Raw genomic sequence first — 16,222 nt, 5'->3', positions numbered from 1 at the left:
CTCATTTTATGGACTTAGCTCAGTTTTTCTTGTTCTCAGGCTTCCACTTCCTGTTTTAAAATACTCTTTAGTAGCTCTTAAACTTTAGAAGGTCAGAGCTAGAAGGAAACTCTGGGGTCATGCAGACTAGTCCCCTCGCTGGAGCATTCCTATTCTCCCTCATCCTTCCTTAGCAATAGGTGCACATTAGATGGTGAAAGGAGAGAGCAGAGTGCAGAAATTCCCCAAACTTCCCAGTCTTTCTGTCTACCTTCATAACTTTTACTGTAATCATGTACCTACTGCTTGTTCCATAGTACATGATTTCTATTTTTCTTTATCCTATCAATATCTGTGAAATCATTGGTTGGATGCCTAGTTCAATTTCTTTCTAAAATTCATTAAAAGAACACATAAAGAAATACTGCAGTTCCACCAGTGGAAAGGGCACTACACTTAGGAAGTGCTAGAGAAGCAGACTTGGGAGTCAGGAAGCTGGCTTAACTCTGCCTTTTGATATAGGTTGGTACCTCTCAAATTCTGAATTGATGTCCTAATCTTATGAAGGGGATAATGTAATATCTACAGGTGTTAGTTCTTATTCTATTATAAGAAAGAAATTCTTCCTGGAAGATTCTCAGGGACCTTTGTCGAGGCACCGCTGGTCACCTACAGTGGTCGAGGGAGGGCAAGAGCAGAGAGGAGAAAGGCGGTGGCGAAGGTTAACACGACAGGTTAAGTCGGACAGGACAGCGGAGGTTGGTGACCTTCTCTGGAGGCAAAAGTCTGCGGAGCCCCGGCTCTCTCCCTCATCTCCCCGGCCACCCCGAGGAGGAACTGACGGTGTTTCAAGACCTTTCCCCTGGATGAGCCACCCGCCCAACCTGTTTTTCTCCCTGGGGAGGGAAGACTTGAGGAAGAAGCAGGAAGTCAAGTGTCAGCACTCAGCTGCGGCGGGCCTCCCGAGCAGCCAGGGCGAAGCGGGAGGGAGGGGCTTCGGCCCGGGAGCCGCGGCGGCCCAGCCCCGGCCGCGCGCGCGCAGCAGAGCCGAGCCCCGCCCACGCGGCCCCCGCCGGGCGCGCGGCCCAGGCCCCACCCCGCGCCTCCGGGCACCGCGTGGCCCGGGCGGGTTTGTTTACGAATCCGTCTCCCTCCTCCCCTGGCCCAGCCCTCCGCCCGCCCCCGGGGTGGCCCCAGCTGGGTGGGAGTGGGAAGCAGGACCCGCCTCGGGCCGCCTACGAGCCGCTGCCCTCCGCGTCCTTCCTCCGGCCGCGGCGGTGGAGGACGGGGGCGGGCGGGTCCTCTTCCCAGATCTGCTACGCGTGTCGGGGGCCCATTCTCCGTTCCTGGGAATGGGAAACTGGGGGTGTTGTTGGTCTCTCCTCAGCTCCCAGCTCTGGCGGGACTGAAGGCTACTCTTCCCAGGAGAAGAAGAAAGGGAAACTGCTTCATTTTTAGTTAAAAGAATTTTTTTTTTTTAAATGTTGAACTGCTAGGCAGGTCCCCAGGTGCCCTTGGGGTGCAGGAGAGAGGCTGGGGTGGGGAGTGTTAATGGCGAAGGTAAATTGTCATTAATCACCGTCTTCCTCTAACCGTGTCTGGCCCTTGCTGCAGCTCCCAGTTCTGGTTAGCTCAGGTTCCCTGAGGAGTTTAGACATTCTGGGGGAGGGAAATGTTTTGATTATGTGTTAGTTCTAAATTGGAGTTTCTAGGCATCAGATTTAAATGTTCTGAAAAACTGTCGATTTGTGAGTCCAGCCTCTCCAACCTCTCTGGCTGCCCTGAGCGGATCTTTTCTAGCTCTCAAGAATGCAGATGATGGGACTGTATAACACAGGGAACCATGTGGTGGGAGATGGACTGTGGTTAACAGTACAAATACGAGTGTTCTTTCATGAACTATAACAAATGTATAACACTAATACATAGTGTTAATGATAGGGGGTTAAGGAAAAAATATACCAAGTGTACGTTATGGACCATAGTTAGTGGTAATAGTCTGATCGTATTCTTTTATAATCTATAACAAATGATCTACAACCATGTAAGGTTTTGATGGAGGGGTGATAGATGGGAATTCTGCACATTATGCATGATTGTTTTGTAAGCTCGTAACTTGTCTTAAAAAAAAAAAAAAAGAATGCAGATGGATTGTGGAACTTGCAGTCTCTTAGCAATGTCTCTTTTTCTTCCCCACCAGGCCCCAAGCCGCCTTTCCTTTAACTTGGCAAAGGTCTTCAAGGTCCAGAAACTGTCAGCTGATCTACGGTCTGGACTGTGTTCTTGCAGACCTCTTCAGAAGAGAGACATTCAAGAAGGTTGGGATAGCATTCAGCTCCAGCAATAACTAAGTTGTATTCTTGACTATGCTTTCCAACCTTCACAGAAAAATTCATCCCCCCTGCCTTCTCTCCAGCCCTTCTTCCTCACCTGCAGGGCATTCAGGACCACCACAGTCATAGACTGGTTGCTGGACTAAATAAATACCTTCCTAGTGCAAGGGACGGTCTAGGCAGGGGTGAATCACAATGCATCTCAGGTAAGGAGAGAAAAATTCAGATAGGGTTCCAAAGGAGTCATTTAAATAATGATAATGATAATAATGAATATTCGCACAGTGTTGGACTTCTCATCAACAGGTTCTGGGTTTCTCCAAACAGAATGAAGCCCACCTTACAGTTCTTTTCTGGATAAAGCTCTTGCCTTTTCAAAGCCCTAAAACATCTGAGAGGGGGGAGCAGATGTAACTCTAGTGGTTGAGTGCCTGCTTCCCATGTATGAGGTCCTAGGTTCAATCTTGGGTACCTCCTGAAATAAAAAGAAAAAGTCTGAGAGGTGTGCAAAGAATTCTAGAAGCTGAACCATCTAGCTTCTAGCATCGCCATTTCACCGTGAATGACCTTAGCCTGCTCATCACAGACTTGTGATGTGAAAAACCTAGGTTTGTTTTCTTGTTCAGAGAGCTAGAAAATAAAGGTTAAGAAGACTTGAGGCTTGATCATCTTATAGAGTACTCTTACTTTTCCTCTTCTAACCTAATTTATCCTAGAGTGGTCAGAACAGGTAAATAGTAAAATTTCAATTAGTCTGTTTTGTACATAACAGATCTAGTTGAAAGCCTATTAAGAGAGATTACAACAATGGTATAAAAGGAGAGTTTTGAGTATTTTTTAATAATTTTTTTAATTAGAAAAATTGTGGGTTTAGAGAACAATAATGCATAACATACAGGATTCCCATATACCATCATATTATTAACACCTTGCATTAGTGTATTAAATACATTTGTTACAATTGATGAAAGCACATTTTTACAATTGTACTATTAATGATCATCCCTGGTTTAATTTACGGTTCACTGTTTATGTTGTGCAGTTCATCTGTGTATTTTAATTTTCCAAGTATCAGATTGTTAACTGGGACATTGATCAAAACTGAGCTGAAGAGCAATTTCAAAATCAGGAAGAATGATTTAACCCACTGCATAAGGCAATCAAATGAAGGCTGAGACTCAATTCTGAGCACTGTAATAGCTGGTGATTTTTCAGGCTTCCCCATTGCTTACATGTTTGTGTCCCAGCTACATGCCAGGTACTGAGGATACAAAATGAAATGCCATCAACTTTACCTTCAAGTTGCCTAATCTATTTGGGGAAGTCTGAAAACTTAGATACCTTTCATGGAGGTATGTTTTTAAAAAAAAAGCATAATGGATGTAGTATTCATACTTGGGGGAGATTGGAAAGACTTCACAGGAGTCATTCTTATCAAAGATAAGAATAAGAATTTGGTAGCCCAGGAGTGAGCTGGCGGTTATAAAGGTCTGGACTTTGGAGACCCAAGAAAACATGGCTTTGGGTCAACAAAGAACAAGGTGCAGTAGATAGTAATGGATGATGAGTCTGAATAATGAATAAGTGCCGTGACTGCCATGCAGGAACGTTGTTTCCCTTTAGGCCATATGAGGCTTACTACATCAGAGCCAGGCCCGTTTGTGTTCGTGCTAGTGGTTCTGAAGTGAACAACCCTCTAGTAATCCATATTGCTTTATTTTTCCCACTTTTCTTTTTTAAAATATATATTTTTTTATTAGAGAAGTTGTGAACTTACAAAACAATCATGCATAATTTGCAGAATTCCCATATATCACCCCGCCACCAAAACCTTATATCTTTTTGGAACGTTTGTTACAAGTAATGAAAGAACATCATCAGACTATTATCACTAATGATGGCCCATGGCATACATTCAGTATATTTTTCCCATACTCCTCCTTATTAACACCATGTATTAGTATTGCACGGTTGTTATAGTTCATGAGAGAACACTTTCACATTTGTGCTGGTAGCCACAGTCCATTTTCCACCATATGGTTCACTATGCCTTGTAAGGTCCCATGCCTTGTCCTTGTACAATCTATCCAAAGTGGACACTCAGTGGCTCTCACTTTTATCACAGAGTCGTGCAGTCATCATCTCAGTAAATTTTTGAATGTTTTCCTTAGTCCTAAAGAAAAAACCTTATAGCCCCTATTATTGACCCTCAGTATAGATTTATTGCCTTCTTTGATATTGATGCAAGAATATTACAATATTGCTGTTAACTATAGTTCATAAATTACAGTAATTGTATTTTCCCATACATCACCATATTCTTACCACCTTGCAATAGTGACGTTTATTTGTTCTAATTCATAGAAGAACATTCTTGTATTTGTACTATTAGCCACCATCCTCATCCACCCCCTGGGGTTCACTGTGTTATTCAGTCCCTGGATTATTCTCTAGCTTTCTTTCAATTGACATTTACATCCCTAGACTACCCCTTTCATCCAGAATCCGATTTATAAGCGAGCTGTGTTAGTTATTCTCACTATAATTCCACATTACTTTTTAAAAACAGTCATTAGGAGTAATTTCAGTGTCATAGATGGTTATGTAGGTAGGCAGATGCTGAACTGTGAAAGATTTGAGAAGCCTTGAAATAAATTTATTCATTCAATTTGAGAGGGGTGGGTAGGACTTAGTCTAAAGAAAATTTATTTGTTCACGTTTTCACAGGGGAATCGGACATTTTATATTACAATTCTTTAGCTCTCAGGGACTATCAATGAGCAGGGGGTACGTCAAGGATGTTTCTCACTGGCCAGGTGCTGAATTCTATTTTGTCCTATGAGGAACAAAGGGAACAGATTGTGAAAGAGACTGTGGCTATTGAATTTCTGGGTCTAAATCTAGGCCTTTTTCTCAGGCTGTGATAAAATTAAATCCTACTTCTCATTTCAGGCATAGACTAGCTCAGAACTATGGAAAAGACAGACTTTGAGGCTAAACAGAACAGTCATTAATAACTAAAGGACTGGGCCTTAATTTTCTCATCTGTAAAAGGGGACGACAATCTCTTCAGTTGGTGAAAGGATTAAATTCAACAACAGAATTGTTAGTTACTCTCCCCTCCCCCACTCCGCCCCAGAAAGTGTAGGTGTGGCCTTTTGCTGAATACACTAAACAGCTGTTAGAATATCCAGAGCTTGGTTTACAGTGATGAGTAATGCATTTTCTTCCCTCCAGGAAGTTTCTTCTTTCCAGTTCCTTCCCTTAGTATTTCTCAAACTCTGGTGGAGGAACTAACCATTGCAAGAGCTACTTAAAAATGTATATTCTTAAGTCTTTCCCTGCTCGAGCGGGGGTTGTAGAGGCACCAGGCGCGACCTCGACCCGCGGAACAACGCCTGCGAGTTCGTGGAACTGTATTTGGCAAGAAATGCTCTGCCAGCGACCGCACCATCGGCACAAGGACCACAGGTCCGTCCAGATGAATGTGACCGAGGTAGACAAGGTCACAGGCAGGTTCAACGGCCAATTTAAAACTTAAGCTGTCAATTCTCTGACTGGCCAAGGCTGACGGGCATCGTCTCATAGAACTTCTAATTGGAGAGTCATGGATGTGGAATATTTGTCATAAATAGTAACACTGCTCCCCTCCACACCCCAAATCATATTTTCAAGCCCCATTCAACCCCCTTCCCCAGATGTACTAGGTCTAGGGTGGGGTTTAGGAATCTCTTTAAGAAGCACCCAATAGGATTCTGATACAGACTGATCTGTGATCAGAAACTTTGATCCAGGGAGAGATACAAAGAATTGTAACATAATGTGATGGGTTTTGTAATAAATGTATACAAGAGAATGAAGCCATGAGCTAGCTGTCCAGTGAGTATGGGAAGGATTTCCCCCCCCCCCCCCAGAAGATAGGAGGTAGAAATAAAAGTTTAAACATTTTTTTTTTTTTTTTTACTAAGTCTATTCATATAAACGGTTATACAGGCATAGTTTTATTCATGTAAGGATTTTGTATTCTGGGTTGAAATCTGGCGCTACAGGCTTAATTTTTGTGACCTTGGGCAAGTTACCAAAATTTCTTCACTGATAAAATACATAATAATATCCCTAATATTTAGTAATATCTTCCTTAATTAGGATGACATACGAAATGCAAAGCCCTAGCCAACCTAGGTATCTAACACAATCATTCACCTTTCCCAGGCCCTGCCCAAAGCAGCAGAAGCCTCAGTTCCTACCTTTAAAAGGCTTAAATCTTTTAGGGAAATCCAGACTTTAAAACATGACAATATACATTAAAGTGCTGAAATGAAGATAATGAAGTGACAACATATAGGATTCAAGTACTAAAAGAATGACTTCATCAGTCACCCAAGCCTTCTCCACCAGAACTAGGGTAAAAGAGACATAAAATGGAGGCTAGAAATTCAAGTGCCTTGTGCAAAATCTCCTTTAACCATTGTGGTCGCAAAAAGCAGTAACTCAGCTATCTTGCTTTTTACTTAGACAGTATTTAAATTAAGGGGAGAAAAAAGGAAGCAGTTTAGGACTCTGTGTCCGGGAGGTTCCCTAATGTACCTTAGCCTCAAAGACAAGCTCTTGAAAAGTAAACTCGTCATTTAGAGGCTAGTCTTTGTCTGGGGAAACTTAATAAAATGGCGTTCGCTGGAATCTCACAGACCTTGCAAAATTGGTGAGATAAGTATTAACTACTTGTGCAAGCGCTGTCGCCGGATTTCGTGCCACAGTACTCACAGGGCTTACACCCACATTCAAAGGCATCCGCCCGCCGGGGAGGGGTGAGACTTAAGAAATACTTTTTAAAGGCGGTAAGATGAGGACTCAAACGGGCCCCAGTGGAGGGGCAGAAATGCGCGCTGAAGGCGACTTCTTGATCTTCGGACTGACACCTGTGGAGCTGCAAAGCTCGTTGAAGCGTACCACCTAATTACTGTAAAGACGTACCCCGGGAAAGCCAATATGGCGACAGACTTCTCCTGGCACAGCCCTCTCCCCTCCCATGATGGGCGGCTCTAGTAACGCCCATTGGCCAATATGGAGGAGGTGCCTGGATAACTTCACCCTCTCATTGGACTGAGCGACTGAAGGAGACGCCAATTCTCCTCTGCCCACTCCAAGTTCCCGCCCTCAGAGTTCATTCGGCGGGTAATTGGCTTTTAGTCCACGTCAATATGAATCCTGCACTGTCTCTTTTCAGCGTTTTATCCAATCATAACTTCCTTGACTACCCGCCTGATTTCTGATTGGTTTTGATTAGCTTCATCCTATCTCATTCCTACCTACTTCTTTCCTCTCCTCCCACCAGGACTTTGCCTAGGCATATCCAAGATTCTGGTTGGTCGTTGTTCTGTCATTCTTATCAAAGTTCTCCCTATCCCTACCTCTCAAGGAGCCCGCCTGGCAGTTGATTGGATTGCTTGCAAGCCTATCATATATAGCTCCCGCCCACTTCCACTTCCTGCATTTTTCATTGGTTTTAAAAATTTTGAAGGCGGTCTTTTCGGGCGGACAGCAAGCACGCAACTCTGTCTTACACGCCCCAGAGTGCAAGCGAGCCTTGCCATTGGATAAATTGCCCGCCTTTCTTCTGCAAGTTCCTCCTTTCCCCCTCCCTCATTGGGCGGGGCAGGAGCGAGGGGGCGGGGCAGGAGCGAGGGGGCGGGGCCTAGGCCGGGCTTGTGGCGCGCTGCTCCCTCCTCCTTACCCCCCCCTCCCTGTCCGGTCCGGGTTCGCCTGCCTCGTCAGCGTCCGCGTTTTTCCTGGCCCCCCCCCTACCCCCCCGGACAGGACCCCCTTGAGCTCGTCCCTCAGCTGCCACCATGAGCGGTAAGGATGAGTCCACTCCGAGCTTAGGGGTGGGAAGGGAGTAAGGGGGCGCGCGCGAGGGCCGACCGGGCGGTCCCCGCCGTGAGGGGGGGCGGGCGGGAGGCGGCGGCGGCGGTCTTGGTCCCGCCCGGGGCGGAGGGAAGGGAGGGAGAAGGGGCAGTGGCGGGGCCTCCGAGGAGGAGGGGGATGGGCCGCCCGCCCCGGGGGAGGGGGCAGCGTGGCCTTGCCCGCCCCCTGCCCGCCCCGGCCACGGGGGACGGGCCTTACCCCCCACTACTCGACCGCCTGCCTGAGGCTCCTCCCGCCGGGGCTGGAGCTGCGGGGGCGGCCCGTGTAGTGCAGGCCCCGCCCGGGCCAACCGCCTCCCTGGTTCGCCCTCTGGTCGCCGCCAGCCCCAAGGCCCTCCCCCCCCTTCCCGTACATTTCCCCTCCCCCCACCGTCCCGCCCTCTCCACGCCCCTCACCCCGAAACCGCCCTTTCGCTCTAGGGCCCGCCCTCTTCCCGCCTCGAAACCTCCTGATGTAGCCCCAGGACCACTTCTAGCCGTTTCCCAGTGTTCACAGATGTTTCCTCATCTCACGTTTTTTCACCTCTTCTTTCCTCCATCCTCCTGCTCTCCTCTTTGTACCTTTTACATTTGTATTTTTTTCTATCTTCTTTAACCATAATTTTAGCAAGCTTTCCATTCACCCACATGTTTTTTGCCTTATCTATCTTTCTCCTTTTTTCCCCCAGCATACTTTTTCTTATTTTAAAACTTTCAGCAGGCCCACAGTCCCTTACATTACCTACCTCAAAAGCATATTTTAAATGTTTTCTTAGTTTAATTTTGTGCAAAGGAAAATTGAGGCCCAGTTCTGGCATCACTGAACCTAGTTCACGTCGTGTGTACACGTCCTACAGTTTATCCCCCCAATCCATTTTCTTTACACTGGCATCTTACAGCTTCCTGTTAGTTATTTCGGTTTCATCATAGTCTCCTTTCTCGTTTTACCCTTTCTTACGTGACCCTGTTTCTTCCCCCAACTTTAAGTTGTTTTTCGTTTCTTTCTTTTTTAGACCAAGATCACTCCATGGATGAGATGACAGCTGTGGTGAAAATTGAGAAAGGAGTTGGTGGCAACAATGGGGGCAGTGGTAATGGTGGCGGTGCCTTTTCTCAAGCTCGCAGCAGTAGCACTGGCAGTAGCAGTAGTGGAGGAGGGCAGGTAAGTGATAATGAGGCAAAGTGGCAGAAGGTGTTGAGAGAATGTAAATACTTTTAGGTAATTGCATTACTCATAGAAAAAATATTAGGAAGGTACAAAACCGTTTTACAGATGGAAAAGTAAGTACAGGGAGAGACAAGTATATTGGAGATCCTCAAAGATGGGCATTTCAGCAATATAGATAAGTTGGCTTTTTGTTTCTGTTTTTGCTCATTTTGTGTCTGCACTGTTGCTCTTTATTTATTGTGCACTGGTCCCTGGGCTGGCAGCTTGGTATCACTAATTCCTTTCCTCTGCCTTATTTTCTGGCCAGGAATCCCAGCCATCCCCTTTGGCCCTGCTGGCAGCAACTTGCAGCAGAATTGAGTCACCTAATGAGAACAGCAACAACTCCCAGGGCCCAAACCAGTCTGGGGGCACAGGTGAGCTGGACCTCGCAGCCACACAACTCTCACAGAGTGCCAATGGCTGGCAGATCATTTCTTCCTCCTCTGGGGCTACCCCTACCTCAAAGGAACAGAGTGGCAACAGTACCAATGGCAGTAATGGCAGTGAGGCTTCAAAAAATCGCACAGTCTCTGGTGGGCAGTATGTTGTGGCTGCCACCCCCAATTTACAGAACCAGCAGGTCCTGACAGGACTACCTGGGGTGATGCCCAACATTCAGTATCAAGTAATCCCACAGTTCCAGACAGTTGACGGGCAACAGCTGCAATTTGCTGCCACTGGGGCCCAAGTGCAGCAGGATGGTTCTGGTCAAATACAGATTATACCAGGTGCAAACCAACAGATCATCACAAATCGAGGAAGTGGAGGCAACATTATTGCTGCTATGCCAAACCTGCTCCAGCAGGCTGTCCCCCTCCAAGGCCTGGCTAATAATGTGCTCTCAGGACAGACTCAGTATGTGACCAATGTACCAGTGGCCCTGAATGGGAACATCACCTTGCTACCTGTCAACAGCGTTTCTGCAGCTACCTTGACTCCCAGCTCTCAGGCAGTCACTATCAGCAGCTCTGGGTCTCAAGAGAGCACCTCACAGCCTGTCACCTCAGGGACTGCCATCAGTTCTGCCAGTTTGGTATCATCACAAGCCAGTTCCAGCTCCTTTTTCACCAATGCCAATAGCTACTCAACAACTACTACCACCAGCAACATGGGGATTATGAACTTTACCACCAGCGGATCAGCAGGGACCAATTCTCAAGGCCAGACACCCCAGAGGGTCAGTGGGCTTCAGGGATCTGATGCTTTGAATATCCAGCAGAACCAGACATCTGGAGGCTCACTGCAATCAAGTCAGCAAAAAGAGGGAGAGCAAAACCAGCAGACACAGCAGCAACAGATTCTTATCCAGCCTCAGCTAGTTCAAGGAGGACAGGCCCTCCAGGCTCTCCAAGCAGCACCATTGTCAGGGCAGACCTTTACAACTCAAGCTATCTCCCAGGAAACCCTCCAGAACCTCCAGCTTCAGGCTGTTCCAAACTCTGGCCCCATCATCATCCGGACACCAACAGTGGGGCCCAACGGACAGGTCAGTTGGCAGACTCTTCAGCTGCAGAACCTCCAAGTTCAGAACCCACAGGCCCAGACAATCACCTTGGCCCCAATGCAGGGTGTTTCCTTGGGGCAGACCAGCAGCAGCAACACCACCCTTACACCCATTGCCTCAGCTGCCTCTATTCCTGCCGGCACAGTCACTGTGAATGCTGCTCAACTCTCCTCCATGCCAGGCCTCCAGACCATTAACCTCAGTGCTTTGGGTGCTTCAGGAATCCAGGTGCATCAGCTTCCAGGTCTGCCACTGACTATAGCAAATGCCTCAGGTAAGGCTCCTCATCTTTTGTATTTACTTCCAAAACTAACTCTAGCATCTCAGCTGAAATATTTACGGCTCAGGAATGGAACAGAGCCTTTTGGGATGTTTTCTTCAAGGCTGGTCATTTAGGCAATGATAAGAGGAATAGTAGTGATTCTTCTGCTAAGTCATTTGGAGCTGAATTAACCGAAACTATTTTTTCAGTTAATCTAATGATTCAGTTAATCTAATGCCCATTTCTGGGCGGGGGGGGGGGGGATGTCTTGGGTTCCCTGTGTCTTTGGTGCTGTACCTTGGGCTGTAGACAAGGCCAGCAAACTTTTTCTGTAGAAGGCCAGATAGTAAATATTTTAGGCTTTGTGGGCTTAATGGCTTGACACATTATTTTTTGTTTGTTTTTTGTGTTTTGTTTTGTTTTTTTCCCCTAACATTCTTCGCTTGAGGGCTGCATTTGACCTATTTGCCATAGTTTGACAACCCTTTATAGATTATAAATTGATTGTAAGTTTGACATATTTGTAGGACAGGTATTAAGTCATCAGATAGTTCTCGTGAACTTTAACTCTTAAGTGGGAGAAAAGTGAGCTAGTGTTGAAAAATCAAAAAGGTCTTTTAACAAATTAAGTTCCCTGGTTAATCTAGAGTTAACCAGAATATCCTGTTCTCTGAGCAAGCTGGTTAAATAAAGTTTATTTATTTATTTTTAACTCCTGATTACCTTAAAAACAGACTTTCTCCACCTCCCGTCACACTAACTGTATGTTTTTAATAAACTTCCTAGGTGATTCTGATAGTTCCTTGATAGAGAACCATTCCCTAGACTGCTTTAGAAAGTGTCTTGTATGGTTTCCAAGGAAGAGGAGAGAAGGGGAGTTAGGAAAGGTGGGGGTGGAATGGAATGGGGAGATGGAGTGGAAAGGGAGTTAGGAATAAGGAATGTGTTCAAGAGAAAGGGAATATATATAGGGATATATATTGAATCAGTTTACCACTATATTCATTTTGAACCATGTTTTTTACTGTTGGTTAATTTGAAATTTAAAACATACACTAAAAAGGTGGAGGTGAAAGTTTTTTTAGAATTTCTCATTTTAAATTCCATCGCAATGGAGCTAATTTCCAACAAGGCCGATTAAAAGGCTATTCACATAGCATACATCTTTATATTCTGGCATGATAAGTTATGATGGAAATTAGATTACTATCACTGAGTTTCTAGTTGTATTGGGTTTATGTATGTAGGTTTATGAATTGTTTGCTTTTATTATAAAGTTCTCATTCCTTCTAGACTGGTTCTTATGTAAATGATAAGTAGACTACCATATTTCCTACCTCCTGCAGTTTTGGAATATGGGGTGGGGAGGGAGGTCTGCTAAGGTTTCTTAACTTATTAAAATGACTATATTTTGAGCTTTAGCAAGACAGTAATTTCTTAGCATATTAGAGGTCTTGAAATAGAAAATTAGAGCTGATAGAGACACCTAAGGAATTACATATATAACTGCCTTATTTCCTAAGTGAGGAAATTAAGGTATGAAGAAAAGCAGTTAAGTGATCAGACAGGAGCCAGCTTTTGGCTGAGCTAGGGCTCTTGGTTGTTTCTCAGATGCCTGGTCTAGGGCCTTAACTACTAGTTTAAACTCGATTTGAAATCCCTTAGATTGTTAAAAATGTTTTAGAAAATATGCCTTTGTTTCTTTAAAATTTAGTGCTTTCGAGCTGGTAGGTGTTCTGTAGGTTAAAAATTGTGGGAAAAGTTTTGTAAAAACAGAATTCAACAGTCTGGAAAATTAGACTCTTTCTGGGTAATGTACACCAGGATGTTTGTTTTCTCTTTGCTCTTAGGTTATTATATCCAGCAGTTTTGCTCTTCTTCACAGGAAAGCAGGTCTGTGGGATTGCTCCAGTAAATAATTTGAATTCTTGCAATTTCTAAAAGGTTTCTAAAACTTACGCTCTAGAGAACAGTTATGAGGCACTCTTATTGCTAAATCATGCTCTGGGGAAGCCTGCCATTTAATATGTCATTGGATAGGGCTACCTAACTGTTATTGATGGTCTCTGAGCTCAAGAAAATGCATGTCTTCTGTAGGATTACAGCAGCTTGACATTCACTAATGAGAGAATGAGGCACTGAAAGGCCATTTTGTGAGTTGAGATTGTTTACTTATAGTGGTTTCTGGAGATGCAAGTTTCCTCCTTTCTGGTTAGTCATAATTGTGCAACATTTTCCCCCCTTCAATTGATCTATTTTTAATGAAAGATAATAAAATCATTTCCTGGAAATGTAGTGTTGTTCAGCTGTTGCCTGGCTACTACAAATTGTTGCATTTTTACCCCCTTTTCTGGTATGTATTTAACTGGAAAATTTCAACCTCTTGGCAGTATGATGTAGTAGAAGGAGCAGTGGATGTAAAAGCATGTTGTAAGATATATACATGTATACGTATATGTAAATATTTCTTCAAAGCGAGGTATAAAAGACAAATTGGAGTCGAGTTGCAGTTTACAACATTTTATTCAGATCACCAAGATAGCAGCAAAGAAACCATTTATTTGCCTGCAAAAGCAGCTTCAAGGCCAGGGTGCTTGTGGACGGTTTTATAACAGAAAGAAGGAAGTTGGCTAAGTTTTGGTGATTGGAGCCAGGGACCTTGTAGTCTTATAGGGGTGGGTTAAATATAAGTAGGACTTTATTTTTAATTGGGCCAGGTGTGCTTAACTAGGGACTTAATTGGCTTTTTGGGGTCAAGTTTCCATGTAGGGACTTGTGGAAGAAGATGCTTGTCGTATAATTCTCTTCTAGTTTGGGGAATTTAACTTTTGGGTTGGTTCTGAGAAAACACAGGAGCTAACTTTTTTTTTTTTTACACAACATAAAAATATTGTTCAGTGCTTTGTTTTTCCAGATGCGCAATAGGCTATTATAAATAAGCAAATCTCCAATGATGTATATTAAAATGGCAATCCTATCATTGTTTGACATCTAAATGAAAAAATTTTTTCAGCACATTTGATCTGAGTTTTTTTTAATACTTTTTTAAATTAAAAAATTACTTACATAAAAAATATAGGGGCTTCCCATATGCCCCACTCCCTATCCCTCCCACACTTTCCCACATTAACATCATTCTTCATTAGTGTGGTACATTTGTTCCAGATCTGTGAGTTTTAAAGAAACTTGTTGAGGTAATGACAGATTGATTTTAGTTTTGTCTCCCCAAACACTTGAGCACCAAAATTGTCAAAGAATGTTAATATTAACTGTAACAGTAAGGGATATAAAAATTGGGAGGGGGGGACCTCACATATATATTTTTAATGTAATATTATTACAAAGTCAATAAAAAATAAAAAAATTAAAAAAAAAATGATAATAAAAAAAAAAATTGGGAGGGGGGAATTTTCAAAACGAAATCTTTGGAGATCAGTTTACTGCAAATAAAACATACTGAATGGTGAGTGCACTCTATAGGAGCTACTTTTGATGGTCAGTTCCCCCTTTTCATTCCCTTGGTTACAAAGGTTTGACCAAAGACATTGCTGGTTTCTCAGTCACCACTCATTGCTTTCTGTGTCTTATGAATTATCTGTAGCTGAGTAGCTCAGTTTCCCAAGTCTTTGCAAGGTCATTTTAATGTCATTGTTAATATCATTTTTTTTTGGCTTTATGGCTATATAATAGCATTTAAGAGTTGAAAGATGAGACAACAAATGAGGGATATTAATGATCATTAGGACTGAAAAGATACTAAGTGCTCCTATTAGGATATCTCCAGGAACCCAAACTAATTTGAAAATAAGTCCCCTGTGCCAAGGGGTCCACTCAGGAAAGTCAAATAGGCTTTTCTTTTTTCTTTTTTTTCAAAGCTTTTGTACAGCCTATTTCACTTGTACTATGTAACAGAATTAGGACTGTGGCAACTGTCTGGTATAACCTAAGGATGGCATTTGAATGAGCAGGTGCAGCTACTGTCAGGAGGATCAGGTAAGATGAAAAGAGCTTTGAAAAGAAGAGAGGGAATCATTTTATTTAAACAGATAAATTTTATTGGTACTTATTAATAGAGCATACAGTTCATCCAAAGTATACAACAGTGGTATTTGGTATAATCTTTTGTTGTGCATTCATTACTTGAATCATTATTAGAGCATTTTTCATGATTTCAATAATAATAAAAAAAAGAAAATTCTTAACCTCTCAATTTCTGTTTCCCTTGCTGTACATAGCTGCTATTTCTGGGATTCATTTTAAATAGGGACCTAGGATCTTGAGAGGGTGATGAAAGATGAGGAAGGAGATAAGGAGACAGAAAAGAAAAAACGGATAAGAAAAGGATTTGGCCTTACTGAGGTTGCCCTTTGCTTAGGGGTTATCTGCCTGTTCCTCAGGTCTTAGCTGTCCACATCAGATGCCATTTGCTTCCGGTATCCTCATGTCAATTTTAGTTTGAGGTCTAGTTTGGAGCATGTTTTAGTTGTAATATTAGTTGTAATATGTGGAACCTGGGATTAGTTACTTGTAGTTTTTACAGTTGTGGTATTGGTCAATAAGACTTGATAAGGTCTCTTTTTTATCTTAAGTTTTAAAGCAGTCTTTCATTTATCTCTTCTGGGTATACCAAGTCTCAGGATTGAAGGTCCTATATAGGATCATATATAGGATCTGTGAATGGTGGAACGAGGTATATGAGATTAGTCCTTTATAATGATTAAAATGATTTAAAATTTCATATTGTAATAGGCTGAAGTCAGGTATAATAGGAGAAGTGGTAAGTCTCATGGGTCTTCCCATTATGATTTTATAGGGGGGTAGCTGATATTTTCCCAGTGGGCTAGATTTTACAGGCCCATCAAGACTTAACGGAAGAACCCTAGACCAAGGTAAAGAAAGGAATTTAGATAATTTAATTTACGTTTTAAGATACCATTTTCTTAATTTTTAAAAGTTTTATTTATTTTTGTTGTTGCTTTCTCCTAACCATTGAGGATGGTTAGGGGCAGTTAAGCTTTTGATTGACCTGTA

The 16,222-nt window shown here is 43.3% G+C and overlaps 1 protein-coding gene and 1 long non-coding RNA gene across 3 annotated transcripts in view; both read left to right on the top strand.

Annotated features, from left to right (window-relative positions):
* Positions 1 to 1,235: 1,235 nt before the first annotated feature.
* On the top strand, positions 1,236 to 2,968 carry LOC139440150 (uncharacterized). The gene is made up of 2 exons (XR_011650246.1): positions 1,236 to 1,539; positions 2,180 to 2,968. It is a non-coding gene; the product is annotated as an uncharacterized lncRNA (long non-coding RNA).
* A 5,067-nt stretch (positions 2,969 to 8,035) lies between these two features.
* Positions 8,036 to 16,222, top strand: part of SP1 (Sp1 transcription factor) — a 51,901-nt gene continuing 43,714 nt past the window's right edge. Inside the window, exons 1-3 of one of the 2 annotated variants that reach the window (XM_004467440.3) lie at positions 8,036 to 8,168; positions 9,229 to 9,377; positions 9,691 to 11,203. In XM_004467440.3, the coding sequence (XP_004467497.1) occupies positions 8,162 to 8,168; positions 9,229 to 9,377; positions 9,691 to 11,203 (1,669 nt within the window). In that variant the 5' untranslated portion in view covers positions 8,036 to 8,161. Of the gene's footprint in view, positions 8,169 to 8,675; positions 9,121 to 9,228; positions 9,378 to 9,690; positions 11,204 to 16,222 lie in introns of those variants that run through there. The other variant, XM_004467441.2, reaches the window with a different exon arrangement.

Source organism: Dasypus novemcinctus, chromosome 12, assembly GCF_030445035.2.
Source record: "Dasypus novemcinctus isolate mDasNov1 chromosome 12, mDasNov1.1.hap2, whole genome shotgun sequence".
Classification (NCBI taxonomy): Eukaryota; Metazoa; Chordata; class Mammalia; order Cingulata; family Dasypodidae; genus Dasypus; species Dasypus novemcinctus.
Note: the sequence above shows the minus strand (reverse complement) of the source record. Positions and strands in the feature narration are given on the sequence as shown.